This window comes from Onychomys torridus, chromosome 2, assembly GCF_903995425.1.
Source record: "Onychomys torridus chromosome 2, mOncTor1.1, whole genome shotgun sequence".
In the NCBI taxonomy this organism is placed as follows: domain Eukaryota; kingdom Metazoa; phylum Chordata; class Mammalia; order Rodentia; family Cricetidae; genus Onychomys; species Onychomys torridus.
In genome coordinates this window covers 13509181-13536400 of record NC_050444.1, presented here as the reverse complement: position 1 = coordinate 13536400, position 27220 = coordinate 13509181, and the positions used below count along the sequence as shown (strand labels likewise).

The following is a 27220-nucleotide window of genomic DNA, read 5'->3' as shown; positions in this document are numbered from 1 at the left end:
GGTTTTCCCACCTGCCCATTCCTGAGGGTGGGGTCCTTTCTCTTTTCCTGTATTTAGGACACCCCTCCCCTAACCAGTGCCGTGGCCCTAAAAGTTTCATGTGTACACTCAAGATAAAAAAATTTCCCCTAAACTCCGTAATTTTACTTTCTCTCCTTAGTCTATCTGTCCCAGCAGATTTCAAATCAACAGCTACAACGTGCGGGCCCCACAGGTGTTCCTTCGGAATCTGCATCCTAGACAGCCACCAAAGCAGCTGGCCCTAGGTGGTCCAGCCACAGACAGCTCCGAAGCTGCCTGCACTTCCCTAGCCCCAGGTGGTCCTGCAAAATCTAGGCAGTGAGCAGGGGCGGGGGGGGGTGAGGACGGGGACAGGGACGGGACAGCCTGCACTCCTTCGTCTTTCACTTCCCGGCCTCAGTCAGCAGTCCAGCTTTCCTGGGTCCCCGACAATGCCTCAAGTTCAGCCATAACAACGACCAAAAGGCTGGGATGTTAGGTCTCAAACCCGGACGAACTGAGGCGCACATTAACATACCAAGCTGACTCCAGCAGGTTCTCCCAGTATCTTTCAGTCCCTGTTACAGGTCTTCCTGGCTGGCATACCCCATCATCTACCCTGAACAGTGACTGGCCTGACCGCTCTTCCCTATAGAACCCAGTCATTTTGGCTACATCCGCCCGGCCCCGCCTCTTTGTCCCTTTTGGCATCTTGGCCGCTGCTCCAGGCTCCCTCCTCACTTGGCCTGGCTCAGTCATGTTCACTATGGGCCCTTCCAGATGCATCCCGCTATGCTCTCCTCATACCTACAAAAAACCTTCTTTACTCACTCGTGAAAGCGAGCAGGTCTTCCTTTTCTTTCTCTCTTTTCATTCAAATTACTCAATAAATATTTGTTGAGTGCAAGAATACATGCCTGGCTGTTAAAAACCCTGAGAATCTATTCAAGAACAACAAAACCCCTGTTAAGGTAAATCCAGTTGGATAAGTTAAGCTAAACTATTTTTTTAATGTCAGAAACAGAGAATCTAGCATTCTTAAGTGGAGGATGTCAAGTCTCTGCACAGAGGGGCAGCTGAGTTTCCTGACTCTAGCTTTCCCACTGCTCCATCTCCTAGCAAAAGCGCTGACTTGAAGCCTCACTTCCTCGAAACTCGTTATACAAGGATGAATCTAAACTCCAAAGTTCTGTCGAGGCCGTTTAAGGTGCGATTGTAATCACGTTCTCTACATCATTCGCTTGCCTGCCGTCGGGCCTCTCAGCCTGGTGTGCCGAGCGTCCTGCCGAGGCCCGCGCCCTCTCCAGGTGTTGCCTGTCTGGGTAGAGCTGAGCAACAGAGAACTCGCGTCTAGAGAGCCCCAAGGCGATGCGGCTCCGAGGAACCGGCTCCTCCAGGCGGCCTCGCCCACTGCAATGCAATCTGGGTGGTTTTTCCAGATCCCCCGCCCAGTCCCAGCCCCCGCGACTCTTAGGGACAACAAGGTTGGCTCAGAGACTCCCGGGCTAGGGCGGGGCTGCGAAGCGTCCTTGAAGCCCTGGAGAGGCGGCGGAGGACCCGGGTGGTACCAGCGCCCTCTCGGGGGCGGAGTGCGAGCCAGGCGTTCGCCTGCTCTCCGGGACGCGGCTGCCACCTGCACCGCCTGCCACCCGCCTCCGGCCGCACCTCATCATACAGGGAAACGCGTCGCCGGCCTCCGACTCCTCGTCCTACTCCTCAGAGTCTAGGCTTCCGCTGGGAAAGCCTGGTCTCTAGTTTCCCCTGACAAAGATACCCAGAAGGGTACCGATGGGTTCCAGGGGTTGCAAGGGTGTGGCGGCCTCACTTCACATCAAGAATACGCAGGGCCGCACAGCTGGCGCCACGCTAGTAATTTTTCAGACGGAACCCGGTTCCCAAGAATAGGCCGGTTTGAAACAGAAAACTCGAGGGAACACCTCTAGCGCTTTGCTAAAACGTTAACATGACCTACCTTGGCTCGTGGCGGGGGCTGGGGGTGGAGCTGGGGGGTGGCGCAAGAGTCTGTAGCCCTAAGTTGGTCAAGTCACACTCCAAGAACAAATTCAAGAGGCAGGAGTGGAAGGCGTGGGGACAGGGCAGGAAATTTTGCAAAAAGCTTGTTTGGCCGGATTCAGGAAGGCCTTTAAGAGACAGACCTGCGGGGCAGATGCATTTTATTTCGTATCCAAGGCAAATCACAGTTAACTGTGCTCCGGTCCTGGAGGGCGTTCCAGTCTCGAACTAGCAGCCAGCACAACAAAGACATAACAAAGTGTAGGACAGAGAAGGGCTGCAGGGCCCTTCCTCCGGGAGTCCCTCAGCGGCTGTGAGTGCGCCCCGGGACCTTCCTAGCCAGCCCCGCGGGCGCTGGGTTCTGCGGCTGGTGGGGAGCCGCTCCTCGCCCCGAGGTGGAGAGAGCCAGCTCCCGCGCCGCGCCGGGCAGGGCTGCCAGGGCTTCTCCCTCCCGCTGTTTGCACAGCAAGGTGTGCTGGGCTCGGGAGCGGCTTTCCCGGGTTCCGCAACTGCACGCACCACCTTTCCGGGCGGCCGGTCCCTCCCAGGCGCCGCGCCCTGGGCCTCACCTCTGGCCTCCTTTTGCCTCCCGGCACCTTTGCCTAACGTGCGACCCTTCAGCTGCTTCCCCCACCGCCAAGGCTTCCCTCCAGCTCCCTCACCTCTCGTCCCCTCGGGCAGGGACCCTTCCCCGGCGTCGTGCGCCCTTTGCCCCCCCCCCCCCTTCTCGGTCTGGCCTTGGCTACCCTGCAGATGACAACCCACTCTTCCCCGCCCCTCCCCTCCACCTCTCCAGCCCTTGCCTCCCCATTCATCCAGCCTTTGTCTCCCGCCCCCTCTTCTCCCTCCCCCAGACCCCCCCCCCCCGCTGCCACGTCTTGGTTTGAAGGAGCCAATGGGCGGGCGCCGCCAGGTGTCTCTTACCTGCACCACGTGGGGGAGGGGGAAGGGGCGGGCAGGTAGAGCCACATCCCAAAACAGAAAAGCTTTCAGCCATTGCGCGCGCCTCCCGGGGGTGCAGCCGGGCTCCTGGGCTCTTTTCATAGACGCACCAGCAATTGGATACAGAAAGGGCAGGCCTGCTGCTCCCTCCTTCCACCCCCCTTCCTGCCCTGGGTGTGGAGCGCCGGCCAGGTGTGGGCTTGGGTGGCTGGTTACCGCCTTTTGCCCTGGCGGCCGCGAGGAGGGGGGTGGGCGCTTTCTTTTTCTCTTGGACGAGGGTTTTAGCGCAGGTTTTCTCGTTCTCACTTCCAACCCCACCTCGCCACCTCCCGACCCCCCTCTTCCCCCTCCCCACCTATCGTCATGACGGCGTCTCCGGATTACTTGGTGGTGCTTTTTGGGATCACTGCTGGGGCCACCGGAGCCAAGCTGGGTTCGGATGAGAAGGAGCTGATCCTGCTGTTATGGAAAGTCGTGGATTTGGCCAACAAGAAGGTACTTGACCACGTTCTGGTCCAAATAAGGAGTGGGGCAAGAACTTTATTGTAGAAGCTGGGGAGGAGATAGAGGGTTTCTTTTCTTTCTTTCTTTTTTATTTTTCTTTTTGTTCGTTTGCACGCTTGTGAAGCGGGGCCCCGAGGCCTAGAGAATCCACAGTAAAGCCAAACCTGTTGGCTAACCACCTTGGAGCCATTTCGGTGTTCCGAAACCTGGCCCAGGTAGAGAGGCCCGCGCTGCCGAGCCGCGTTCTCAGCGGGTCGTGGGACGCCTGGGCCAGGCTGCAGTTCTTGGGGCGCTGGGGTCCCCTCCAGGGCCCCGGCGACTTGATCCGGGTAGGGTGGGGGGGGGGCGGGGGAGCCGCGACCGGTCCCTGGGTGTCCAGGAAGCCTTGATTATGCTGCTGAGTGCTTGGAAAGCCTCGAGCGGCCCTGGGGAAGCCGGGGAGGAAGGAGATTTTCCAAATTGAAAAAGGGGACCGACCCCTCATTTTCCACCCTTCCCCCCAAGGTGGGACAGTTGCACGAAGTACTAGTTAGACCGGATCACTTGGAACTGACGGAGGATTGTAAAGAAGAAACTAAAATAGACGCCGAAAACCTGTCTTCCGCTCCACAGCTGGACCAAGCCCTCCGACAGGTGACAGTTTGGGCCGGGCCACGCCGTCCACCCCCATCCCGGCGGCCCCCAGAGCCGACCCAGCCCCGTGGCTCCACGCCCTCGTGGGGCGGTCTCCACCTGGTTCTGGGGCGGGGTGGCGAGACTCGCAGCCTTGTGTGTGGGAGTCCGGCCTGGGGGCGGGGGAGGGCCGCTCTGTAGGGGCTGCTGTGCGTGGCTTCCCGGCCCCCGGGGTCTTGGGACTGAAACCCGCTAAGATCCAGTTGCCTCCTGAGGAGTTCTTTGGGCGGGAGAATCTTTCGCGGTATATATACCCCAGCCAAGTCTGACCACTGGCTCCCGGAACTCCAGGCTCAGTCCCTAGTGGGTCTGGATGTGCAGCCCAGCGGTGTAGACGGGCAGTGCCGCAGAGGGCCGACTATCAATCATGCCGCGCTGGTTCTAGCACCTGAGCGCCCGCCTGATTGCGGCCTGAAGTCTCAGTTTCCAAAGGCTCGGCTTCCTCAATACTTATTTAGTACCTTGATTGGGATCCCAAGGAGGGGTTGCAAGTACGAACCTGTGGGGCTGCCTGTTGGGTCACCGTGGAGCTGGCGGGATCCCCTGTTGGAATTGAGGTGACCTAAAAACTGGCTGCTGTGGGTGCTGACGGTTGCTAGAATCCGGGATGGGGCGGGCCTCGACACCTGTGCAGCGATGTATGTATGCTCCACGCTCTCCCAGGCTCTGCCCTGGCGCAGGAGTTTCCTATTAAAGGAGTAAGTTATTTCTAGAGGATTTTCTAAGAAGTGTTACCCACCTTACAGCGTTCTGCTTATTCCTTACCCCGCTTGTTTATTGGAAACGGGTGCCTGAAACCTGGAACATGCAAACATTTAAAAAGCAGCACTATGGTATGATGTAATCTGAAAGCAACCTGTTAAAAGAGACCTCTCTGATCAGTGTCATCCTGAATATAAAGCTGCTGGGGAGTGATATACACTTCTCCCCAGCAAAAAACTGTAGATGGGTTGGAAAGCTTCCTTGCCTAGGGGAAAGGGGCAGGTTCGTGGGAAAAGGGGGTGGTGGTCTTTGTGATATTGCCCTTGTCCGGCTTCAGAGTACCCAGGACGATTATTCTCGCGTTATCCTCAAGTTTGGCCACTTTGACATGCTTGTGAATTCTGCTTTCGTTGCATCCCTGTGTGTCTCTTGTTTTTACAGTTTAACCAGTCAGTGAGCAATGAACTGAATATTGGGGTAGGGACTTCCTTCTGTTTGTGTACTGATGGGCAGCTTCATGTCAGGCAGATCTTGCATCCCGAGGCTTCCAAGAAGGTAAGAGCGGGGCTTCTGGAAAGGTGGGTATTCTCTGCGGGGTGACTTAAGTAAGGAATTTGGAAACAAAAACAAAAGCAGATGGTTTGTCCAAATCTGTTGATTCTGGCTTCTGGAAAAAACAGCTGTACTTTGGGGGGTTGACTGGAGCCTTTTTAAAACGGCATCCAAATTATTCTACTTTTGAAGACGTGCAAGCCGGGGTTTACTGTTCAATGGTGCAGATTTTGGTTTTGGAGGGAACCGTGGTGAGTCAGAAGGATGGTGGTGACAGTGACAAGTGCTGCTGTACCTGGAAGAGGTAAACCTGGAGCTCTGGTGCTGGAGCTCGAAGGGTTAACACGGTGGATTTAGCATTACGCATATTTTACCACGATTGAAAAACGCATGTAATTTTCATGGAGATGCTTGGGATTGCAGTAATTTTATAGGTATCCTTAGATGATTTACACCATTTTCCAAGCTAATAGAAGGTTAGAATTTTTGTCACTTACAGTAGAAAAGACTAGTATTTTCCAGCATTGTGGTAATTTATGTGAAATGCTTTATTCTTGAAAGAGAATCAAAAACCTCCTAAACATCTAAAAATCATGGTAGTTTCCTGAGCCATTTCTATAAAAATAGTGTTGTAATAAAAATAATATATATATATTTCTTTACACACAAAATGGCAAAACATGAAAGAAAATAACTTAACTACACAGAAAACCAAAGATGAAAAAATTTCCCTAACAGTCAAATACTATGTATTCTCTAGAATTCTGTGGGGAAGCATTATTTTTGCCCTAGCATTTATACTATACAAACTTGTTTACTTTGCTTTATCATTTAATGTAATGTCAATACATTTGTAAACACTAAATGAAGTGCTAAGTGTTTCAGATGGGAAAGTGATTTAAAGTGATGTTTTCCTGTTGTGTGCATTAGTGCTAGAGGTTATCATGAGCCTCGGACATTGTGAGGATTCATGCTTTACATAGTTAGTGTAGTTTGATGATGCTGATTTCAGATACAGTATGAGAAAATCACGCTGACTAGAATCCACTACAGATGTTATTATATATTTAGCAAACATTAAAAACACGTGTTTCCTGGCTGGAGCGATGATGGCCCAGCAGTTAAGAGCACTTGCTCTTAAAAAGAACCTGGCTTTGGTTCCCAGCATCTATGGTGGCTCACAACAATCTTTAACTCCAGTTTCATGGGATTCGATGCTTGCTTAAAACCTCTGTGGGAACCAGGCTTATACATGTCTTACATACATACATGAAGGCAAAATACTCATGCATATAAAAATTTTAAAATAAAAAGAACCATATATTTCCCTTAAAAAAATAAATGAAAAATTCAAGTTAATGAACACTAACCATTTTGAAATTTAAAAAAAGAAAAAAAATCTAGGGCTGGAGATGACTCAGCAGGTAAAGATGCTTGTCTCCAAGCTGGATGGAATACAGTCCCAAAACCCACTGGGTAGGAGGAAAAACTTGACTCTCCCAAGTAGTCCTATGACCTCCACATTCATGCAGTGACATGTGTGTGCTCTACCTAGCAAATAATGTAAAAAGGGGAATGGGGAATCTAAATTCTGCCTTGTTAAAAAAAAAAAAAAAAATTTATCCAGGAATGGTGATCCATACCTCTAACAACAGTGCCCTTGAAGCTGAGCTAGGATATGAGTTCAAAGCCAGCTTGGGGTCATATAGTAGGTTCCAAACAAAAAGCAGCAGTCCAGAATCCAGAATTACCCTTCAGGACTGAGGATTTACCTCAGCTAATAGAGTGTGTGTCTGGCATCCTGGGTTTAACTGCATAAAACTAGGTGTGGAGGCACATTGGGGGTGGTGGTGTTGGCAGGGGATGTCAGTCAGAAGTTCAAGACTTAACCAGGGGTGGCATACGCCTTTAGTCCCAGAACTCAGAAGGCAGAGGCAGGTGGATCTCTGAGTTTGAGGTCAGTCTGGGATAATACAAGAAGACTCTGTCTTAAACAAATTAACAAAAAACCTTAACCAGTGGTGTAATATTTATTAGCCACAAGAGTGGTGTTCAGAGCTAAGAACAGGAGGTGACCTTCTCCTTTGCTTTGTTTTAAAGTTCCTTTTCTGTTTAATCTGTGGCTGGGAATTGAACCTCTGAGCGTTGAACCTTGCACATGGTTGGCAGGCCCTCTACCGCTCTTGGCTTTTCTGAGACAGTCTTAGTATATGACTCAGGCTGGGCATGGCCTCACAGTTCTTCAGCCTCCAGAACTGGGTGCACTTTGACTACCTTGCCTAGTTGTGTGCCTTTTTGTTTTAAATGCTTTGTTACTGTGCGTGCATGCGTGTGTGAGAATGTGGTGCTAGCATGCCACTTTCACATGCTGAGGTCAGGATAACCTGGAGTCCATTCTCTCCTTCCACTGTTATGTGGGTTTCAGGGATCATACTCATTATCAGACTTAAGCTCCTTACCCACTGAGCCACCTGACCAGCCTGTGGTTGGTTGGTTGGTTGGTTGAAGATTTGTTTCATTTTTTGGTATGTATTGGTGTTTTGCCTGCTTGGATTGTGTGTGGCATGTGTATGCATGCCTGTGGAGGTGAGAAGAGTGTCAGATTCCCAGTCCTGAAGAGACAGATGATCGAGTCTCCATGTGAGTGCTGGTGATTAAACAAGGGCCTTAACCAGAGTCCTCTCTTCAGTCCCTGTGATGCATATTTTTAAAATTAATTCGAATTCTCGGGTAGAGGCAGAACAAGGGGCAAAAACTACTATGGGACTGTAATTTGGCACAAAAGTCATTTTTTGCAGAGTAGGGAATTTACTGCTCCTAGCCATATTTAATAACAAATGTACGTATTGCTGGGACTCAACAGTAGTTAGAACTACTTACAATCTTACCACTTTATCTTAGTCTACATTTATCTGGGAAAAAAATGATACCTGAAAACACAGCTGGTCCAAAATGCTAACAGCTAGAAAAAGTCTACTGTGACCTGCAAGACAACAGCAGCATAGTGCACATAGGTCATAGCTTCAGAAAGGGTTTGATGGGGTGGAGAGTGGGTCAGTGCTCAGCGGGGATCTGTTCAGTTGCTGACCCTCACATCTGACCATCAGTTCCTGCAGCTCCTGTCTCAAGAGGTTCTGACAACCTCCTCTGACCTTCGTGAGAGCCCACACATCTGGTGCACATGCAGGCAAATACACATAAGCACATATAACTAAATTAAAATTTTAAAAGATGGTTTGTGGTGGAGCATGCCTTTAATCCCAGTACTCAGGAGACAGAGGCAGGCGGGTTTCTGTGAGTTAGAGGCCAGCCTGGGCTACAGAGTGAGTTCCAAGACAGCCAAAGCTACACAGAGAAACCCTGGCTCCAAAACAAAACGAGAAAAACAAAAATGGTTTGATTGGAAGGCACAGTGGATTGTAACACTGATGTTGCGATTCCAGTACAGTGAGGTGACTTTGTGAAATTGCTGCAGGATTTAATTCAGTATTGTGATCAAGCATTAAAAATGGAGCTGCTCCACACTGAATTTTGTATTTCTAAAATTGGTGGTAAATGTACTCTGTTCCATTGTTAGGTTCCTAGTTATTAGAGAAATGTGGACCAGATTCACCTAGTTAACAGCCTCTGCCTTATCCTCCTCAGAATGTATTACTACCTGAATGCTTCTATTCCTTTTTTGATCTTCGAAAAGAATTCAAGAAATGTTGCCCTGGCTCACCTGATATCGACAAGCTGGATGTAGCGGCAATGGCAGAGAGTATCCTTTAAAGTGGTTAAAACTTTATACCCCTACCCCACGCTTTCCTTTTTTTGTTATTTTTTTTTTTTTTTTTTACATTTTGGAGTAAAGTCTTGTTATGGCCTGAAGGGAGGCTGCCTTTGAGCATGTGGCGTCCTCCTGCCTCATGGCTCCCCCTTGAAGGCATTAACCACCGCACCTGGCTCAAGGAAAATTAGTTAAACTTTGTCAGTGTGTGGATAAAATTGTTCCTGTCCAAACTGAGTCAATATACTGTGTGTGCCAGGAGGAAGTAACAAAATAAACTATAGTCTTCTTTTAGCGTGGTCATGACCGAAAGTGAGCAGTTACACGGTTTCCAAGTTTATACGAGGTGGTTGCATTTCTGATAATAAATCTGTGAGTGTATCATATATAGGGATGTGTGTGTGTAAAGATATACACACAAAGATACATGACGGATTAGATAAAATAGGTAGACTTCGCACTGTCTAGAGATTCTGAAGCCACTTGGGCTTGATTGCTTTGGTCTGGGGTCTGTTTGGCTTCTTTACAGTAGATATGATTTTGTTTTGAGGTAGTGGGTGTCCTTTAGACTTTACCTGTTTCAAATATATGCCAGCCAGATCTTGTGATCGTAGTAAGACATTTGGGTGCATGATAAAACGGACTAATCCAGATGTGGCACACACCTTTAATCCCAACACTCAGGAGGCAGAGGCAGGTGTACCTGTGAGTTTGAAGCCAGCTAGAGATACATGGTGAGACTCTCAAACAATTAAAGGAGGGGAATGGATTGTTCCCAAAGTATTTACTTACAAATATAGTGGGTTTTTTTTTATTTATTTTCAAGACAGGATTTCACTAAGTAGTTCTGGCTGCCCTAAAACTCACTATGTAGATCAGAGATCCATCTTTTTCTGTCCCCTCAGGTTCTGAGATAAAGGTGTATGCCATCTGGCTACAAAACTAAGTTTATTGAACACTTTACATATTGTTAAATTAAGTTTCAATGCTTTAGAAATCTTATAGCATGAATGACCCATTGTCTTGGATCTGGAATCTTCTTAATGTGCTAATAACTAGTCATGTATTACTCTATCTGAGGGAGGCTGAGAATTGGGTTAGGTGGTCCTTGAAAGCCACTTTCAGGGTTGTGGGGTGCTAGAGAGATGGCTCTGCACTTTCAAGAGCTCTTGCTTGAGTTCTGAGCATCCACATGGGGTGGCTCACGACCTTCTGGAACTCTAGGTTCAGGGGATTAGACACCCTCTTCTGGCCTCTGTGGGTCCAGGCACCTACAAGGTATGCATATATATTGCAGACATTACACGTATACATAAAACAAATAAATTTGAAAATCTTTTTTAAAATATTAATAGACATGCTGATTTATTTTTTTTTTAATGAGCAGCTTGGAGCATCCTCCTGAAGTCCAGTTGAGGTTATTTTCAGATTATGAGGCTGCTGGTACTTATTGTCATCCTCCTTCCTTTTTCTCCCTCCACCTCCGCCTCCGAGTGCTGGGATTTCAGGAGTGCACCTCTCAAACTGTACATTGCTTAAACTTTCTGATTGTTTTCAATAACTAAAACCTCATTCCCTCCCCACCCACACTCCCCCCAGGGTTTCTCTGTGTAACAGCCCTGGCTGTCCTGGAAATTGATTTATAGACCAGGCTGGCCTTGAACTCACAGAGATCCTCCTGGCTCTGCCTGCCTCCTGAGTGCTGGGATGAAAGGCGTGCACTGCCACTCTTGTTCAGTCTTAACAAGATCATACAGTTTTTTTACTCTCTGAAGATCCTATCTCCATAGTCACCATGGGAGTTAGGGTACAAATATACACATACAATTCAGTGCTAGCAAAATGCTAAACTATCTGATGCAAATAAAAAATTTCTATAAAATAGAAAATAAAAGTAGCTAGAAAAAAATTAAGGCTGGATATAGCTCAGTGGTAGAGCACGTAGAGGCCCGCCCTGGGTTCTGCCTCCACTCCCCAAAATAAAACCTTTACCTGGTGGTATTCTCATCATGTTGGTAAAATGTCCATTGCTGTATGCATGAGGTCCTCTGTGTAGGCATTTTTCTTTTTCTCAGAAATCTTCTCTTGATAAAACATAATCTCCCACCCCTTTCTTCCAGCTGTCTTTGCATATGTAAGGTTGAGGCTTTGGTGGCCTTTAAAGAATGTTACTTGGGTTGATTCCCTGCTCTGGGCTATATTTTAGTTGCTGACCTTTGGGGGTGGGGGTGCAGCATAATATGCCTGTGGTTTTGTCTACTGTTCCCACTGACTCTACTACTACTTTTTTTTAAAAATGTATTTATTTATTTTTAACTTTTCCATTTAATTTTTCTTTTTTAAAAAAAATAATTTATCTTTATGCATGGGTGTGAGAATGTCAGATTCCTTAGAACTGGAGTTATAGACTGTTGTGAGCTGCCATATGGGTACTGGGAATTGAACCCAGGTCTTCTGGAAGAGCGGCCAGTGCTCTTAACCGCTGAGCCAGCTCTCCAGCCTGACCCTACTTCTGTAAGCATATGTTGGCAGTTCTTTTTCAAGTGCAATAGTGATAAAGCTCAGAAATATTTGTCTATAGTAAATGGATAAATTGTGACTAAGTCAAGCTGAACTTCCTCCTTACATGCATTGTTCTTGGCATTGGAAGTAGAATTCATGGCTGTTTAGCAATGCAGTTGATTAAAAACAAAGACAGGATTTTCTTCTCTTTCTTAAATACAATTTGTTTAGAGGCTGAGGTGTAGCTCAGTTGGTAGAGTGCCTACTGCAGATGGAGCTCTGGGTTGGGTCACACCTGTAATCCCAGCACTTGTCAGGTAGAGGCAGGAGGATCAGCTGTTCAAGGTTATCCTCAGTGATTTAGCAAATTCCAGGCCAGCCTGAGCTATTTGAGAGCCTGTCTTTTTAAAAAAAAAAAAAAAAAAATGGATTCTAACATTAAATGTTTTGATTAATGTTTGTATTCCGCCCCCACCCCAACATTTTAGAAATGCTATTAATTTTTCTTAGCAATAGTTTTTGTTTTTCATTCCTGCTGTGATTAATTAATCTAACTTTTTATTCAGAGAAATAGGTAATTTGCCTGACTCGGGCTGCCAAACCAACTTCTGAGGTCAGAGGAAACTTAGTATCAGCTGTGTACATCTGTCCCAGCATGTCTGAGTCCCAGCATGTCTGAGCCGAAGAGCTGTGTTCTTTTGAACCACTAAACACTGTCCCTGTTAATGTGGAAATGGTCCTAAAGGTGGAGATGTGAAGATAGCCATTACATGTATTTGATGGTTTTTTCCAGTGACTGTCTTGGCTCTTGTAACCTTCTCTGTCCCACTAGTAGCCTGAGTGTGTAGGTTGACACACTTTTTACATTTTTCCTAATTCACAGTTTTAAATATTAGTCATTTGAGACAGTCATGTAGCCCAAGCTGACCTAGAACTTGCTATGTCATTAAGGATGATCTTGAAGTGCTGGTCTTCCTGCCTCCACCTCTGTAAGTACTGGGATTATAGGTATGCACCGCCCTGGCCAGCTGGTGTGTTTCGTTGTTGTTTTTAATGCATGTGTAGAAATGTGGATTTGTTTGCAATGTCAGTGGCAATGGTACTGTGTTGGGGGTATTCACTTTATATCCAATTAAAAGGTAAATTCCTGGTACTGTTTTGTTTTTGTTTCAGTTTGGAATGGGGACTTGCTATACAGTTTAGGCTTGTTTGGAACTTAGGCAGTCCTACATCAGTTCTTGCTGATGATCCCCCACCCTCTCCTCACTGTGGCACATGCACACAGATTTGTTAAAACTGAACTTCTTAGTGTCTGGAGAGAGAGCTCAGTGGTTAAGAGCACTGGTGGTGGTTCTTCCATTGGACCTGCATTTAATTCCCGGCAGCCCCATGCCAGCTCACAACTGTCTTTAACTCCAGTTCCAGGGGACCTGATACCTTCACACCAATGCACATAAAATAAAGTTAAATAAATTATTACAAAAAACTGAACCTCCTAGCTGGGTGGTGGTAGTGCACGCCTTTAACCCCAGCACTTGAGAGGCAAAGGCAAGGGTATCTCTCTGAGTTTGAGGTTAGCCTGAGTGAGTTCCTAGACAGCCAGGACTGTTTCACAGAGAAAGCATGTCTCAAAAAACAAACAGGCAACAACAACAACAACAAAAAACCCCACTGAACCTCCTTTGACACGTCATCAGTTTACATTAGCGGTCACTTTTGTTGGACATTCTTGAGTTTTTGAAGGTATATAATGATTTTCCCACCATGTGACATCAGGGAACCTAGTACTGGAGAACTAGAGAAGGCTTCATGTTCTTCGACCCAACTCTTCACCTGTTCTTTCCTCTCTAAATATTTTAATGTCCCTGTGCTTTCAACTTTACCAGGATGTCTTTTAGTCAAAATAAAATAGCAATAGTCTTCACATTGTTTTTAAACCCAACAAGACATGTTTAAGGTGCTTGCATGGATTTCCATGGTTTGATACTTTGTTTCCAAAAACTTCGTTGATTCCCAGTTGTGACAAGCTTAATACACCAATTGTAGGTAGACATAAATTTTTAATTCATTTGGGCTAAGTACCGAGAATTGTGATTGCTGGGTTGTACATAGTACAGCTATGACTTTTATCTCCATGCAGTTTTGTGGTTAACACTTTTTTTTGGGGGGGGAGGTAAAGAAAATAAAGAGACTGAGTTTAAAAAAGAATGTAGAACTTGAATGTGTGGTTTTTCAAGGTATTTACGGAAGGTGAAATAAAATGAGAATGCTGTCTTTTGCTGTACATTTATATCACCACTTAGCCCTTGCCTCTGCCCCAGCCCCTGCTCCAACCCCGGCCCCTGCTCCAACCCCAACCCCTGCCCCAGCACCGGCCCGTGCTCCGGCCCCTGCCCCTGCTCCAGCCCCTGCTCCAACCCCAGCCCCTGCTCCAACCCCAGCCCCTGCTCCAACCCCTGCCCCCTGCCCCGGCACCGGCCCGTGCCCCGGCCCCGGCCCCTGCCCCAGCACCTGCCCGTGCTCCGGCCCCGGCCCCGGCCCCGGCCCCCAGCATTATTATTCTTTAGTGGAAAAAGAATCTTAAGTATTGATGTCTTGTAACTGGGTCTTGAAAGGGCAGCCACTCTGTAGATTTTCCCTTGTGGGACCTAAACTTGCCTCTCTCTATGTTGGATGTTCCCAAAAGTTCTGTGGACCCTGTCAGTCTGTGTAAATGGAAAGGATGGCTGCTTTGAGAAAAGGCAGGGTCAGGGATTTTGTGATATAGCTCTGGTCCTTCAGCACTTCCCCTCAGGATTTTGTGTTTGCTCTGAAGCTGTTTCTAGCTTTGTTTTAGGTGTCCAGAGTAATTCCAGCTGTAGGTGTGCTAGCCATTTGTGAGTTAGACGATGGTGTCTGGAAAGGCCTTATCTATCAGATGAACTGCAATGTATTTAATCAGGTGAGGTAGGAAAGGGTGATGATAGTGTGGTGCTTAATTTTTAAAAAAAAAAAAATTTTTAAGAAATTATATTAGATCCTTCGGAGAAACTAATACTGGCTACTTCCTATTGGTATTTTGATTACAGAGCTATTTGTAGAAATGATTTTTATTCATTTGCTAAAATAGCTGGCCAGGCTATGGTGGTGCACACCTTTAATCCCAGCACTAGGGAGACAGAGGCAGGCGGATCTCTGTGAGTTCTAAGCCAGCTTGGTCTACAGAACGTGTTCCAAGACGTGTTCAGGTAAATGGCTGTGTTAACTTGTTTGTTCCTTTTGTAAATACTGTGTGATTATGACTTTTTGTTTGGTTGGTTTTGGTTTTTTTGAGACAGGGTTTCACTGTGTAGCATTGGCTGTCATGGAACTCACTGTGTAGACCAGGCTAGCCTCCAATTCATAGAGATCTGTCTGTCTCTGCCTCCTAAGTGCTGGAATTAAAGGTGTATGCCACCACTGCCCAGCTTATGGCTCAATTTTGCATGATATTTTTATGATTAATAGAACAGGGCTTTTATAATTACCACAAACCCCTACCCAACTTAAAAGATGGAGGAAAGAGCTCTAACTTTTCCTTATAGGTACCTCTTTATATGAAAATGAACGAAAGGATCAAGTGTGCAGTTAAGGTGTACTCTGGTAGTTGACTTTGTTAGCTGGAGAGGGAAGGAATTAATTTTTGGCGTCATGTTGGCACAGTGTCAGCCAAGTTAGCCAATACATTGGCTTGTGGTCGTGAGTGGAGCACTAGCATAACTGTTTGCCCCAGTTGGTGTAACTTACCAATTCTAGAAGTATATTTTGTTTCTGATGTAGTTCATTTGGTAGAATGATTGTCTAGCACCTAGGAAACCCTGGGTTTGATACCTAAAGTCTGTTGCTAGTCCTGTATATGCCAGATGTTTATGTAGTGATGCACATCAGTAATTCCAGCACAAGAGAAGTGGAGGCAGGGAAGCCAGGAGTTCAGGGTCATACTCAGCTACGTAGTCAAATGGAGATGAAATCTTGTCTCAAAACAAAAACAAACAACCTTAGTTTGAGAATTCTCAGATAAATGTTGTTTTAGAAGGCTCTTAACAGCATTAATTGGACCCATAGGTTTTTTTATATACATATACATATATACAAACACACACATAGGAGATGGAGAGTACATATGTGTACTGTGAGAGAAACAGAGAACATGAAGTTGGGAAGGGGACTGGGGGACACAAGGAGTTAAGAGGGGTGGGTTAACATGAGGGTGGATTTGATCTAACCTAAGTGCATTCAGGAATGAAGGAAAATTTAAAAGAAGGGTCATGGGCACACCTTTAATCCCAGCACTCAGAGGAAGAGGCGGGTGGATCTCTGTGAGTTCGAGGCCAGCCTGGGCTAGAGTGAGTTCCAGGACAGGCTCCAAAGCCCCTGTCTTGAAACACGCCCCCTCCAAAAAAAAAAAAAAAAAAAAAAAAAAAGGCCTGGTTTTGGTTTCACAGAGTCTCTCCCTAATTTGCTTACTCCATATAAATACCTTTCTGTCAGGTTCCAGTGGGTCACTGAGGATCTGTGGCCAGCCTGGTCTAGATAGTTTGTTCTGGGGTAACCTGGGCTATAGAATGAGATAACTAGCTAAAACAAAACAAAATGAAACAAAAAAAAATGTTTTGTGTTCTGGTTGTTGCAATGCTGGGGACTAGACCCAGTCTTGTATAGACCAGGCAAGCACTGTACCACTATTCATACCCTCCAACTCCTAAATATGCCTGTTTTCTTTTGTCTTGTTTTTCTTGTGTGGTTTTTGAGTTGCTATTCCACTGTGGTGCTAGGGAGCTTCAGACTCATGAGCCTGCCCTCTTAGCCTTCCAAGCAGCCAAGGTTACAGGCGTGCGCTGCCACATTCATTTCTGTGGCTAGTGCCTACCTACATCCGACCGCTTCTGTGCTGTATCTGACTCATCAGATTTGTTTGAAATTCCATTACTTGGTCCTTCATTAACTAATACCTGTAGGAAGTCCGATTTGTTAGGTAGGGATCTTTCCCCTCCTAGAAAAGAGTGATTGGAGTTAAACTAAGACTTTAAATTCTTTTCCCAGCGTATTCCGGTGTAAGAAAGTTTACTGTTGTGGCTCCTACTTGTACTTTGCAGTGGTATCCTTTTTGTTTGTTTGTTTTTGCTTTTTTGAAACAGGGTTTCTCTGTGTAGCCCTGGCTGTCCTGGAACTAGCTCTGTAGACCAGGCTGGCCTCTAACTCAGAGATCCACCTGCCTCTGCTTCCCGGTACTGGGATTAAAGGCCTGGGCCAGCATGGCCTTAGCAAGTATTCTTTTAGTTGTGTGTGAGAGAGTCTCTGGTAGTCCCAGCTGCCCTCAAACTTGCCATATAGTGGAGGAAGACCTTATGATCCTCCTGTGCCCCCCCAAATGCTCCAACTTGTTATATAGCATCTATTTTGTGTGGGGGGTGGAGATCTGGGGGCGGGTTGAGCCTCGATGTGGGAGCTGGGAATCAAACTCTGCTCAGAGCCATCTCTGCAGCCCTGCATTCTGTTTTTAAAAGCCTACACAACACTTGTTACTTTGTCCTTCAGCTCCTTCCTGCACTGGAAATGTTGGTTCTCGGTGCAGCCCTCAGCGTGCGCCCTGTTTGTTTTCCTCTGTGCGTAGCACAGGTGTTGTAATAGGTCTGGCAACATAGTATTTGTGTCATGCTATAAACACAATAGGAGGTAAGGATGATGATGAATAGGAGGTCTTTCGATGAGGGCTTTGATACAGAATTTCTACTGGGCTGTAATTCTGAGATTTGTAAACGTATGCTGTTTTATGTGTGATAGTCTTACATACAAACTAAAGGTGTAGTGTGAGAAAGATGTTTGATGTTTACATGTGGAAAGTAAATGCACTGCAAGTGTCTGTATCCTGGCAGTCAGGAAAGGCGTCGTGAGTTTAGTAAGCTAGTATACGTGGCTTGACGGGCTAGACCTTCGGCCATTTCACCAAAGGTGATAAAGGAAGGCTCCTGCTGCTGGGACAGCTTAAGAGGTAGGCTTTTGTTCCCACTGCCCTAGGCCGGACTCTATCCCCTCCTGGCATTTCTGGTTGTAAAGCTGGCTGAGCCTGTCTGTGCTGTGGAGGCTGCCTGAGGGCTCCGTGAGTAACTGATGGGACTAGTTCTGCAGGAAACCAGGAGGCACAGGCTCATCTCCTCTTCTCTCGAGATCAGATGCCAAGCAGTAATTCAAAATATAATAGGCTTTGATGGAAGAAAGTGTTGGTGCTAAAACATTAGAAACAGCCCCAAAGCTAGAGAGATGGTTCATCGGTTAAGAGCCCTGGCTGCTCTTACAGACGACCCAGATTCAATTCCCAGCACTCAAATGACAGCTCACAACCATCTGTAACTCCAGTTCAGGGAGAGCTGACACCCTCACACAGATACACATGTAAGCAAAACACCAATGCACATAAAAAATAAAAACCAATCATCAAAAGATAAACTCACCTAGGGCCAGGTATCTAACTCACCAGCAGTACATTTCCTAGCATGTACAAAAAACAAGAAGACAGAAGACCTCCCTTTATTATTTGTGTTTCCGCTCTGGTAAGGAAACGGATTGAGCAGATTTAAACAGTGTGTATGTGTCCACACATGTGTGTAAAGAGGTGATTTGGGCATGTAGCAGGTCCAGTGACTTGTAAAAGTTTTATGACTGTTAGCTGCTGGTTTTTGGTGGCACAAGGAAAATATGGTAGGATATATTATATAGAAACATATTAGCCAAAGGCCAGTGACATTTTTTTTTAAGATTTATTTTTATTATTTTAATTACGTGTATAGGAGGTATGTGCACATGATGCAAGTGCCTATGGAGATCAGAGATGTGAGGAGTTGTAATAACAGACAGTTGTAAGACACTTGACATGGGTGGGTGCTGGGATTCGAACTCAGATCCTCATGAAGAGCACTATGTGTTCCTTACCACTGAGCCATCTCTACAGCCTGACATAGTCTTAATTAAAAATGAGAATTTAGTAAAGTGATTCTTTAGTTACAAATCCATTTCAACACAGAAAGGAGACTTTGCATTTTTACTTTTGATCTATCTCCTTGACTTACTCCTATAAATTCAATTATTTTTCTCAAAGTATTGCTCAAAGTAAACAAATTAAACAAACTTTTTAGCCTAGAGCAGGGACGTGTGTACAGCAAAGTGTGGCTGTATTACAATCCAGTCCTGTTAAACTATGGAGAAACCGAGTTGGGGAACATCTCTAAATCCTAGTTCTTCATTTTGTGGGTGTTGTTTTCCTACCTGGTGATGGAATGTTGTGAAAAGTGAAGGAAGTGGATGATGGTACAAATGGTGTTTTAAATGCCTTTTTTATACTTGTGTAAATATATACATACATATGCATATTATGTGGGTATGTATATTTTGGCGGGGATCCTTTAAATAATTCTATTATGATTTGATAGGTCATGTATCTAGAGGTGTTTTTTTTTTCAAGACAGGGTCTCTATGTAGTCCTAGCTATTCTGGAACTTGCTGTATAAACCAAGCTGGTCTCATAGTCACACCTGGCTTCTAGAGAATTATTTATAGGTATATATTTGATTTGCTTAATCATAATATGAAAAGGAAGACTAAAATCACTAGAAGTAGAATTAGAAAGTGTCAAACCTATTTGGACATGGTGGCTCATGTCTTTTTAATCCCAGCACTCAGGAAGCAGAGGCATGGAGAGGTCAAGGCTAGCAAGGTCTACTGGCACATTCCAGACCAGCCAGAACCACACAGTGAGACTTGTCTCAAACAAACAAAACAAAACAGAAAGGAAATGTCAAACCTGTATGTGAAACAAAAAAAAATATAAATCCATGTCTTGTCAGGGGGCCTCTGTGTACATGGTGAAAGTGGGTGTGTGGTGAGGGTCCTTGATGGCCTACCCCAGCCTGTTGACAGCCCACAGCTCTGTTCGGAAGTACCTACGATGCCAGCATCTGTAGTCCGAAGCAGACCTTGGGAAGGAACTCAGCACCCTTAGCTTCAGCACCCTGGACTCTAGGCTACAGCAAATTGTAGCTGTGAGCTCTGTGGAAACAATTACCATTTCATCATTTCCCTGACACAGCTACAATGTCCCTCCAGAGTGCTAAATTTAAGGACAAGTGAATGAGGTTCAGGTGAGGTCCATACTCAGGGAATGTGTAAAACTATTGAAGAGCAGTTTTCCCGGGGGACAGTAGCTGACAGAGTTACTGGCTGTGGCCTGGAGCAGCTAAGGAAGTCTTCATGCTGGGTGCCAGTTCCTCTGTGCTAAACTAATAAAGATGATGAGAGATTGGTGTTTTATGGAACTCATTTGAGCAATTATAGAAGAGAAAGATGATGATGGATAAAAACTGAGTAGAGGACCAGGCAGTGATGGCATATGCTTTTGTTTAATCCCAGCCCTTGGGAGGCAGAGGCAGGTGGATCTCTGAGTTAAGAGGCCAGCCTGGTCTACAGAGCTAGTTCCAGGACAGCCAGGGCTACACCAAGAAACCCTGTCTTGAAAAGAAAAAGTTGAATAGAATAGCCTGTGTGTGTGTGTGTGTGTGTGTGTGTTTAGATAGCATAATTGGAGGGTAGAGGACAAGATGCTGCCAGTCACACAGTATTCAGAACCCCCCACCCCTGCCCTTCCATCAAAGAACTATATGGTCGATACATGGCATGTGCTGAGCCTGAGACACCGGACTTGTACTGTGGGGCTGGTTTCCATTCCTTGCTTCTTTCAAGATCCCAATAGTCTTTCCTGACTCACCTGGGACATAGGTAGCTGTCCTTCCTAGCTTTCTCAGCTTTTGGATTCACAAATACGCAGGGCTAGATGATGGCCTTTAAAGTGGACTGACTCTCTAGGCCTTCACACACATATCTTCTCACTAGACAGTGGAAAGGTAGAGGCGAAACTGTCCGCCATTGATACTGACGGTCCTATGAGAATTTCCAGGTTTTTTTCAGTCCTAGGGGTATTTGTGGTCATCGTGGTTGAGAGTAGGCATTGGGGTGTCTGAAGAAGGGGAGCATGCTGTTATTAAATGTCTGCTCTGCGCCTTTTTATCTCCATCTTCACACAAAGCCCAGAGGCTGAGGCTATCACCGCTTACAGGTAATCTGGAGTTTAGTGGGTTAAGTCATGAAAAGGGGAAGCTGAGGGCCAGGAATGACTTTAAAGAGGTGGAAAAAATGCTTGTGGTTGACTGACTGACTAGCCTCTGAGTTGTTGAATTTTGTAATCTACTTTTCCCTAAGTAGTCCATAAGGGATGTTATCTTTTTTTCCTCTTATTTTTAAAAAATGCTTTTTAAGCTTTTAAAAATATCAGATAGGGAACAGTCTGGAATAAGGTAAACACTCTACTCCGCACAACAAAGATACATCCCTTCATGCTAGTGAATAGGTACATTCTCATGGTACTGTCTTTGATTCCTGTTAAAAATGTAGTCTGCAGGGGCTGGAGAGATGGCTCACTGGTAAGAGCACTGGCTGCTCTTCCCGAGGTCCTGAGTACAATTTCCAGCACTCACATGGTAGCTCACATTGGTCTGTAACTCCAGTTCCAGGAGAACGGACTCCTTCACACAGAGTATATATAGGCAAAGCACCAGTCTACATTAAGTAAATAAATCTTTAAAAGTGTATTCTGGACCAGTGAGATGGCTCAGCAGGTAAGACCCAAGTTCAGTCCCTGGGAGCCACATGGTAAAAGGGGAGAATCACCCTCACAGCCGCCCTCATTGTCACACGTGGGTTACAGCACAAGCTCTACCACACACTGAATACCATACACAAATAATTAAAATGTAATACAAATCTCAAAAATACTTCAATATTTAAAAATAATTGCGATTTATCCATAACACAAAATGTGGAAGACAACCCCTGGTTTACCCAGAGAGTATGCTGACATGGTCAGGGAGCATTAGGGTTGGCCATGGTGTCTACCTACACTCAACACTCTGAGGTTACATTGGGAGGATTGCTTGAGTCCTGGAGTCCTGACCCGCCTGGGCAGTATAGTGAAGTCACCATGTCAAAACACACATGACATTGCTCCTTCCAGGTGCTTGAATTATTTCTCAAATTTGCTGTGAAAGCACTTGCATTTTATGTACTACCATTAAGATATGGTATCCCTTAGGGCTCTTAAAAGTATTCTGGAAGGGAAGTTCTGAGTAAAAGCATGGAAATGATGTCACTAGTGTTGTCAAGTGTGAATTGCAAAAGTTATACCTCCTGTTCTGGGCTGACAACCATATCTTCAGGTTACCTGGTCATTGCCTTGTATGTGTAATGATAAAAGATTCTAATTAACTTAGCTGTTTTATCACTTGACACTAGATGCACAGTTTTTATGCATTTGCTATTTCCTAAGTAAACCAAACTCCTTACTAGTAATGCCCCGGGATCGGGTTAACTTGGACACTTGCTGCAAGAGGGCAGAGAGGGAGATACCAGGACTTTGGGTGTCGTCCTGGCTGCTCAGAAACAGCCATGCTAAGCTTTCTAAAGAACTTCCCTTTTCAGCTTACCTCCTGACTTTGCCGCTCTGTGTTTCCTTAACTTAGTCCCACAGGTCTCAATTTCGAGAAGAATGACTCTGTCTCCCGATACGGAGCCTCTCAAGTGGAAGACATGGGGAACATAATTTTAGCAATGATCTCAGAGCCGTATAGTGAGTATCACTGTAGTGATTATATAGTGCTGGGATTTGATCCCTTTAATCTTTGTTGTCTAGTAGCGAGAATGATGACTGTATATTCTCATTTTTAGATCACAGATTTTCAGATCCAGAGAGAGTAAACTACAAATTTGAAAGTGGCACATGGTGAGTGGTTGAGTACTTATTATTCATTTGAACCTTTGATTTGTTCTTGCGCATGACATTTAAGTCCCTTTATAGATTTTCCTAATTTTATTAAACCTGCCAGTTACCATTTCTTATTGTTAAGTCACCTATTACTTAAAGCAAGCTTGTAGGTTGAGGTTAAAATTTTGTGCTGAGTGGTTGTGATGCACGCCTTTAATCCCAGCACTCAAGAGGCAGAGGCGGAGAGCAGGGTTAAAAAAAAAAAAAAAAAGAGGTAGAGGCAGGTGGATTTCTGAGTCCGAGGCCAGCCTGGTTTACATAGTGAGGTCCAGGACAGGCAGGACTACATCCCGTCTCAAAAACAACAACCAAAAAAAAGAAAAAGAAAAAGAAAAATGTAGTGAAGTGTTGGCATCCTTACTTCCTTTAATTGGCTTAGGTGCATGCTCTGTTTGTGATTCTTTAGTCTTCATATCTGTCTGTCCTTTCTAAAGAAAAGTCATTGGATGGGAAAGTTCTGGGGGGACTGGAAAGATCATGATGGTTCATTAGTTAAGAGTTCTTACTGCTCTTGCGGAAGACCCCAAGTTTGGTTCCAAGAGTTCCAAGGGCATGTGGTGCACATAAATTCATGTAGGCACACATACATATACGTAAATAACAAATGGATCTTTAAAGGTGTTCTTAATATTCATGGGGTAAGTTACTGATATATACTATCAGTATCTGCTTTATCACAGTGGCCATCTAGGGAGAAGCCTGAAGTGGTATCTCTATGCTCAAAGGTGTCTTGATTATGGTAGTCAGTCACTCTCCTAAGATTGTCTGGCACCTGGTGATGCTTAGAAACTTTGACAACTTGTCAGGGGAGAGACTTTAGCACTGATTTTGTTGTAGAGAAAGTGAGTCAGTAGGAAAATGTCCTAGGATTACTGAAAATATGAACAGGAGAAAGACCATCAAAAGGTGTCAAAATAATGGGTGGTTTGCAAGTGACTCACTAAGGTGTGGAGACTCCCACGTGTTTCTGTAAACACCCTGTGCTGCCTGGCCCTCCAGCTTCCTAAGGGAGACACTTAAATAGTCCTCTGACCACATGCCCTTGCTCACATTCCCAATGTGGGTTAATTGTAGCTTTATTCTGATCCTTGCTGCCAAGCTGCATTTAACTCCTACATGTGAAAAACAACTGAAGCCCCACCCCCGATTAACCTCACAATGGCGGCTCAAGGTAGGAATCTTAGTACTTGGAAGGCTGGTAGGAAGTTCTCAAGTTCAAGGTCAGCCAAGGTGATTTATTGAAGTGCTGTCTCCAGACAGCAACAAAACCAAGACAAAGAAACCTTCGTTCTAGGTCAGGCTGTAAGGGTGCTGAGAGAAGTTGCTTCCTGTAAATTGATCTGAGATGCTTCTGAATGTATGGCAAGCAAGCAGCTGCTCAGCTGGTGGATGGGTTCCTGGATGAGCTGGCTGATTGGACATACACAGACATAATTTCTCTAGTGCCATGACAAAATCTTTGCACTGTCTCCAGACAAGTTTGAAGGGTACAGAGGAAGTTGGGTTTGCAAGTCAGTCTGATCCCCAAATGAAGCTCGTATGTCGCCACGCAGTTTTTCTTGCGTTAACGAGGCAACATGAAGTTGTGTTTCCTTCGCAGCAGCAAGATGGAACTCATTGATGACAACACGGTGGTGAGGGCACGAGGTTTGCCCTGGCAGTCTTCGGATCAAGACATTGCACGGTTCTTCAAAGGACTCAATATCGCCAAGTTGGTTTTCTTTGTTTTGCTCAACTCCAAAGGAGTACAGGCTTTTCTGTCCTTTCTCCTCACTGTTTTCCTACCTGCCATCTGCTCTGTTTTTTTCAAAGGGGAGGTGCAGCACTTTGTCTAAATGCTCAGGGGCGGAGGAATGGAGAAGCACTGGTTAGGTTTGTAAGCGAGGAGCACAGAGACCTGGCACTGCAGAGGCACAAGCATCACATGGGGACCCGGTACATCGAGGTATGTGTCACAGCCCGGCGCCCTGACCTCTCCACTTGACTGTTAGCATGTGATAGCTGCTTTAGAAATGATTTTAACATCTCTTTATTTTCTTAGGTTTACAAAGCAACAGGTGAAGATTTTCTTAAAATTGCTGGAGGTGAGCTGCTTTTTGTGTAGTTCATAGTTCATTGATGACCTGAAGTTTTGTGCACACACTAAGAGTAGATTCCTGTGACTATAAATGGTTCTTTCCTAGTAAAACTTGGGGCTTGGTTTATAAATCGGGAGAAGAAACTTCCAATACTGCAGGTGAATTTAATGTACTGTAACATTTGCCCTAAGGCCTGAGCCGATCCACTGTGGTTAAGTAGCCATTAAGAATGAGACCATATAAAGGTGAAAGGTCATATTCAGTTACGTATAAAGAGTAGTTCTTTTTTTTTTTTTTTTTTTTTTTGTCAAAGATTTATTTATTTATTATGTATACAGTGTTCTCTTTGCATGTATCCCTGCAGGCCAGAAGAGGGAGCCATGTCTCATTACAGATGGTTGTGAGCCACCATATGGGTGCTGGGAATTGAACTCAGGACTTCTGGAAGAACAGCCAGTGTTTTTTAACCTCTGAGCCATCTCTCCAGCCCGAGAGAGTAGTTCTTGAGAAAATGTGTCTGAACTGTTGGAAAGGACCATGGTAGTTTCTTATATTGGGGGGATAATTTTATGGATTTGGTTCTTTCTCTCCTTCCACCTTTTGGTGGGCTGTGAGGTCACCAGGTCCCAGTCTAGTTTTTTCAGACGTGGTATTCACAGAAATAAGAATAGAGGACGTTAATCCCAGCACTTGGGAGGCAGAGCCAGGTGGGTCTCTGAGTTCGAGGCCAGCCTGGTCTCCATAGCAAGTTCCAGGAAAGGCACAAAGCTACACAGAGAAATCCTGTCTTGAAAAAACCAAAAAAAAAAAGAAAAAGAATAGAGGAATAAAGAGATTTTAAATCGGTTTAAGTTTCAAATTTTTCTTATTAGAACATTCACATACTTAGCATCTTTTGTTTATATTAATCCCCAAATAGCATCTCTATATAGTTTTTGATTAAGTAGTAACTTTAAAACCTAAGATGCAGCCAGGTGGTGGTGGTGGCAACAGCACATGCCTTTAATCCCAGCATTCGGGAGGCAGAGCCAGGAGGATCTCTGTGAGTTCGAGGCCAGCCTGGTCTACAAAGTAAGGTCCAGGACAGGTACCAAAACTACACAGAGAAACTCTGTCTCGAGAGAACAAACAAACAAATCTTAAGATGCACAAAATATTGACCTTTTATTTTTAATTTTGTGTGTATGAGTGTTTTTCCTGCATGTGTATGCACCATGTTTGCACTTGGTGCCTGAGGAGGCCAGAGAGTGTTGGAGCCCCTTGAACTGGAGTTAAAGAACCCCATGGGTGCTGGTCCCTGAACCCAGGTCCTCTGGAAGGGCAGATAGTGTTCTTTAACAACTGAGCCATCAATCTAGCCGTTTTTGATTTTTCAGATGGTTTTAGTTCATAGCCAGGCTGACCTGGAACTTGTGATGTAGATCAAGCTAGCCTCAAACTCCACACACCCTTCCTTAGCCTCATAGTGTTTGTATTAGAAGCATGAGCCGCTCAGCTGGTTTTTAGACATCTACTTTGTAAGCTTCTATTGTTTGGCTCATGTGGGGTTAAAACTTTGTTTCTTTTAATACATTCTAAACAGCACAAATGGTTTGGTTTGGTTTGTTTGGTTGGTTGGTTTTGGTTTTTGGTTTTTTGAGACAGGGTTTCTCTGTGTAACAGAGCCCTGGCTGCCCTGGAATTTGCTTTGTAGACCAGGCTGGCCTCAAACCCAGAGATCTGCCCGCCTCTGCCTGCCATGTGCTGGGATTAAAGGTGTGTGCCACTGTGCCACTGCCTGGCTTGTTTACCATGTTTTTACACATCCCTACTGAACTCCTGGAGCTTACTTTTAATTTTTAAGTATGTTGTGAAGTTTTATATGTTTGTATGTACTATTCTATAGGATGGGTCTCTGAAAGTAGGAGAGCTGAATCTAAGAACTGAAGCCTTTTTAGTAGACTTTTGACCAGCTGTCAGATTATGCTAGGGTGACTTTCACATAAATGCAGAATCTCACATAATAGAGCACTGGTGAATCTTTTCAGCTGTCCAACTTGTTTTCTACCTAAGTATTCCTTTCTTCCTAGTGTTCTTCTTTCTAGTTTCTTTTCTGTTCTACTTTCGTTGGCTAAATCGTAAGACTTCAGAGTTGAAGGCTTTACTTTTGACTAGGTTTCTGAAGTTCCACAGCAGTATTTTGGGAGTAGCTGATGTATTTGGGGTGGCTAGGTTCTTCCTGTGCCCTGGACTTCGATGGCAAACACATTGCAAACTGGGACAGGGAGTTAACTGGCTTTCATTGTCTGTGCATGGTGTGATCAGCATTGTCTGTTGAAGCAAGTGGTGTTGGTGGGAGTCTGCAGATGGGCCTTTCGGTGCTTGCCCCATGCAGGGGAATACAAATGCTGTGGTTGGGGCAGAAGTTGGCAAATATTGGAACTGTGCACATGGGTTTTTGTATTCTCTATAAAAGATTCTTAATTAAAGGTAATGAGGAAATTATAGACACAATGTGCTTTATTAACCTAATTCACTCTCACAGTTTATGGAGTTGTTCATTTAGCAGATGTGGAAACTAAGACATAGGTGTTAAGCTTGAATAAAATCTGTTCTGGTAGA

At 45.3% G+C, this 27220-nt stretch overlaps 1 protein-coding gene across 3 annotated transcripts in view; it reads left to right on the top strand.

Annotated features, from left to right (window-relative positions):
* Positions 1 to 3174: 3174 nt before the first annotated feature.
* Esrp1 (epithelial splicing regulatory protein 1) overlaps positions 3175 to 27220 on the top strand; it is a 47178-nt gene continuing 23132 nt past the window's right edge. For 2 of the 3 annotated variants that reach the window (XM_036179352.1, XM_036179350.1), the window contains exons 1-9: positions 3175 to 3450; positions 3964 to 4092; positions 5275 to 5388; positions 9031 to 9145; positions 22248 to 22346; positions 22445 to 22499; positions 24142 to 24252; positions 24354 to 24486; positions 24583 to 24625. In XM_036179352.1, the coding sequence (XP_036035245.1) occupies positions 3319 to 3450; positions 3964 to 4092; positions 5275 to 5388; positions 9031 to 9145; positions 22248 to 22346; positions 22445 to 22499; positions 24142 to 24252; positions 24354 to 24486; positions 24583 to 24625 (931 nt within the window). In that variant the 5' untranslated portion in view covers positions 3175 to 3318. The remainder of the gene's footprint in view (positions 3451 to 3963; positions 4093 to 5274; positions 5389 to 9030; positions 9146 to 22247; positions 22347 to 22444; positions 22500 to 24141; positions 24253 to 24353; positions 24487 to 24582; positions 24626 to 27220) is intronic. The other variant, XM_036179351.1, reaches the window with a different exon arrangement.